The 5,000-nt window shown below is 36.0% G+C and overlaps 1 protein-coding gene across 3 annotated transcripts in view; it reads left to right on the top strand.

Annotated features, from left to right (window-relative positions):
• The window catches only part of LOC135209149 (calpain-A-like), a 57,042-nt gene that overhangs the window by 21,015 nt on the left and 31,027 nt on the right, over positions 1-5,000 (top strand). The window contains exon 2 of one of the 3 annotated variants that reach the window (XM_064241809.1): positions 466-546. The exons of the other annotated variants lie outside the window; for them this stretch is intronic. Coding sequence (XP_064097879.1) covers positions 496-546 — 51 coding nt within the window. The 5' untranslated portion in view covers positions 466-495. The remainder of the gene's footprint in view (positions 1-465; positions 547-5,000) is intronic. 3 annotated transcript variants of the gene reach the window in all.

Here is a 5,000-nt window from a genome sequence, read left to right as displayed (position 1 = left end):
GATATAAATGAAACATTTTAGATACTTTCAGAAAAATGTTCATGACTCCAATTCTTAACTCATTGATGAATATTTAAAGAATCCTTTTTATTTTTAATCTTGATTTAAAAACAAAAAAAATTAATGGGTAGCTTTCTGTGTCTAGGAAAAAAAATTTGATAGTAATTATTGAAATAAGGAATTGGATTTGAAATCAATCGATTTGGGGGAAATAATATATATGTATATTTGTATAATATATATGTATATATATATATTATATATATATACACGTATATATATATATATATATATATATATATATATATATACGTATATATATATATGTGTGTGTGTAAATATATGTACATATATATATATATATATATATATATATATATATATATATATATATATATATATATGTGTGTGTGTGTGTGTGTGTGTGTTATATATACATATATACACCAAGTATTTATTTTACAGAAAGCTAACAAGAAATCCACAGTAAATACTATGTCACCGAACCGCTGTGATAATAAAAGCCCTTTATCCGCGGAAACTTTCGTGAGTTACAATTTTTTTTTTTTTTTATTTGAATGCTTATTTTTTTAATCGGAGTGTTAAAATTGTTTTAATTTTTTTGGCAATAGAGTCTTGCTGTGTGGTTTGGCTTATTTTATACATTTGCAAATTTCCTGTTTTGAAATATTTATCTAAACATTTTTTAAGGCAAATTGCAATAAAAAAAATAGAAAATTTTATTATTTAAATATGATTAAAACAATGATAGAAATAAGAATAATTATTATTATTATTTACTGTCTAAATCTGCCTAGCTAAAGCATAAACAATAATATTAATTATAATGATATTCTTTCTTTATTTTTTGTCTGCTTGGTTAGAACAATAATTATTATTATCAAATATAATTCCCGTGTTTTAATCTGCTTTGCTATAGCGATACTTACAAAAATTATAATTATAATCTTATGTTCGCTCTTTAATCTGCCTAGTTAAACCAATTATAATAATTATTATATTTATTTTTTCAAAGTCTGCTTATTTAAACTAATAATAATAATAAATAATGGTTATTACAATTTTCATTAATAATTTCATGTCTTTAATTTACTGAGTCATATAAACAACAATAATAATAATAATAATAATAATAATAATAATAATAATAATATATGAAGGTAGGAGACCCTCTCTCAAACATGTTTTGTTAAAGATGATGGCAGCATCAGTGGAATTGATTTTATATATGGTCTTTTCAATTCTTCTTATTATTCTCTTCTCATCAGGGCTGATATTTGCTAATAGCTGGCCGATGTTCATATCTCGGTGAAAGAAATGTTTTCTAAAAATAATAATTTATTGATATGATAACAAAAGTGGTTAACAAATCTTAGTCTAAGGGTGTAACGGAATTCCAATTCCAACGTTTCCAACCGTATCATCGGTTCATTTTCAAGGAAAGGTGAGCTTGAACTGATTGAAATGGGGTCGTTCGGCGGTATTTATTGTGTCCCAGGTGCTCTGTCTGATGGGCGCTGCATTTTCATTGGCTGAACAGAGGATTAAGTCCCTGAGTCAAGCCGTCTTGCAGAGGTGGAAGCTCGCACTGCTCTTCTCGTGCGGACGCTGGAGACTGGGAGCGTAGTATTGGGAAGGTCATTGCCGATAGACGGGGGCACCTGATTGGCCCGTTCGATCGGCTCTATGGTGCTGGCGGGCGGCGCCTTCGTGCCACCGTCGGGAGGAGTGAAGTCTCTTGGGTGGTGTTGAGGCTGGGTCTCTCCTTCCCGATGTGTAGGGCCTCCAAGAGGCGGAGGCGACGGTGGTCTGCTGCCTTATCGATAATTCTGATATTAGGAATAATGTCATTCCTAATTATCCTGGTATTGTGGACGTTTTTGGCATGATTATGGATGGCGCCTTCCTGAGCGTGGCAGGATATCCTCTTCGAAAATCGCATAGTCGTCATACCAATGTAGCGCCGGGGCATTCCCGGACAGGGCATTTGTACTGGTAGACAACGTTAGTTTTCTTGAGAGGGTCCTGCAACACGGGGGCTGGATTGTTTTTCATAATCAGGCCACTGGTCTTCTTGCTCTTGTAGTAAATTATTAGTTTCACTTTTTTCGCAGGTCCGTGGGGGAGACGTTCCTTTCTATGATGGTACGAAGGGCTCGCTCGTCCTCTTTGTATTTCTTATGAAATACTCCCTTGTAAAAGAGAGTGACGTCTTCAAGGGCGGCGGGACGAGGCTCCTGCTGATACCACTTATCGATGTTTCTGCGAATGCATTTAGTGATGTCCCGGTTGGAATTACCCGTTGTTAATTAAAACTTGGGCAACACGTTCTAATTCAGTGTGCGTGTCCTTCCACGAAGAGCAGTGTGAGAGAGCTCTCCTGATGAAGGCGCTGATCGCAGTGCGCTTGTATCTCTCTGGACACTCGCTCTCGCCGTTCAGGCACATGCCCAGGTTCGTGAGTTTCGTATACACCTGTGTTACGAAGCGCTCCTCTTGTTGCCCGACGAGGACGTCAAGGAAGGGGAGGCGACGGTCACGGCAATGTTCGATGGTGAAGTTGAGTCTGCCGTGGTCGTGGAAGGCTTGTCGCAGGCGCTCTATTTCTTCCACCGTGCTGGCGCTGATGAAAGTGTCGTCAATATACCGGACGTACATAGACGGCTTCTCGATGTTGGCGAATACCCGACGTTCCACAGCACCCATGTAGAAGTTCGCGAAAAGTACTCCGAGGGGAGAACCCATCGCTACTCCGTCTTTCTGTGTGTACATATGTCCTCTGTGGGTGGAGAAAGGGGCCTTTTTTGTACAAATTTCCTGCCACGCTCAGGAAGGCGCCATCCATAATCATGCCAAAAACGTCCACAATACCAGGATAATTAGGAATGACATTATTCCTAATATCAGAATTATCGATAAGGCAGCAGACCACCGTCGCCTCCGCCTCTTGGAGGCCCTACACATCGGGAAGGAGAGACCCAGCCTCAACACCACCCAAGAGACTTCACTCCTCCCGACGGTGGCACGAAGGGCGCCGCCCGCCAGCACCATAGAGCCGATCGAACGGGCCAATCAGGTGCCCCCGTCTATCGGCAATGACCTTCCCAATACTACGCTCCCAGTCTCCAGCGTCCGCACGAGAAGAGCAGTGCGAGCTTCCACCTCTGCAAGACGGCTTGACTCAGGGACTTAATCCTCTGTTCAGCCAATGAAAATGCAGCGCCCATCAGACAGAGCACCTGGGACACAATAAATACCGCCGAACGACCCCATTTCAATCAGTTCAAGCTCACCTTTCCTTGAAAATGAACCGATGATACGGTTGGAAACGTTGGAATTCCGTTACACCCTTAGACTAAGATTTGTTAACCACTTTTGTTATCATATCAATAAATTATTATTTTTAGAAAACATTTCTTTCACCGAGATATGAACATCGGCCAGCTATTAGCAAATATCAGCCCTGATGAGAAGAGAATAATAAGAAGAATTGAAAAAACCATATATAAAATCAATTCCACTGATGCTGCCATCATCTTTAACAATAATAATAATAATAATTCGTATCAACTTACTTCGTCATTCAAATCAATATCTTGAAGCCTCTAGACAAATAGAAACGTACCAGCAACATCTAGCCATCTAAATTAAGCCTAAACCGCGCATGCGCGTAAATAAACACTCACACACCCCAAAACGCAAAGAGACGGTGTCGAGGAGGGCATGGGGCCAGCACCCTCACCCCGAAAATGCTTGTTGTTGAAAGGCAGGAAAGTGTCAACTTCTGAATCTCTGGCTGTTGGAGATACGAGCTGCTGAAATGTCAACAAAGACGCGAGCCAAAGTAGTAGAGTATTGATTCTCATTATGCTACATTCCTCTAGGGGCGTTGTTCACTCTTCTCTCTCTCTCTCTCTCTCTCTCTCTCTCTCTCTCTCTCTCTCTCTCTCCTGCTTACACTCATAGTTCACCTATTTCTCTTTGTCTGTTTGTGTTTCTCTTACTCTTTTTATATATATAGTATATATATACCATATATATATATATATATATATATATATATATATATAGATATGTATATTCGTATAGTATATATAATATATATATATATATATATACATACATGTATATATATATATATATATATATATATATATATATATATATATATATATATATATATATATATATATACATTTAGTACATATATATATATAAAAATTTGTGTACTAGTATATATATATATATATATATATATATATATATATATATATATGTGTGTGTGTGTGTGTGTGTGTGTGTGTGTATTTGTGTGTGTGTGTGTGTGTGTGTGTGCTGTTACAGAATATGCTCTTACAAAAATATATATATATAAATATGATATTATTACGGCTTACGAAATGGTAAACTCCAAGCTTGCAAAAAACAAAAAACAAAAGTAATAGTACATTTAGAGGTTATTGGCACCATTATCGTTTTATTGAATATTCTCAAGCTTGACAGAGAAAAAAAATAAAAAGAAATAAAAACTGTTGTACCACTAAATATTTTATAAAGGCACTGACTGAATTATATAGATTTTTATAGAGTTTACTCAGTAATCGTTGAATGCTGTAAAAAATGTTAAACAAAAAAAATTCCTGTATTGCAAATATTTTTCAACATTAGGAACATATAGATCCAAATCCACAACTAAATAAAAAAGTCATTTTACAAAATTTTTATTCGTTTTAATTTCAAGATCTTGAAAGACTTTAATGGAATTTACTTGAATATCAAGATCAGGTGATATTCAATTATAAGCAAATATATGATTAAGTTAGTTATATTTTTCGGCAATTGGAAGAGGTCGTCTTCAATTAAATAAGTAAAAATAAAGTATTTTAATACATTCTTTCAATAATTTACTTAACATCAAGATCCGGTGATATTCCATTATAAGTAAATACTTAAGGAAACCCGTTTTGATAGGTATTACT

This window comes from Macrobrachium nipponense, chromosome 37 (genome assembly GCF_015104395.2).
Source record: "Macrobrachium nipponense isolate FS-2020 chromosome 37, ASM1510439v2, whole genome shotgun sequence".
NCBI lineage: Eukaryota > Metazoa > Arthropoda > Malacostraca > Decapoda > Palaemonidae > Macrobrachium > Macrobrachium nipponense.
The sequence above is the reverse complement of the archived record's forward strand: the minus strand, read 5'-3'. Positions and strand labels throughout refer to the sequence as shown.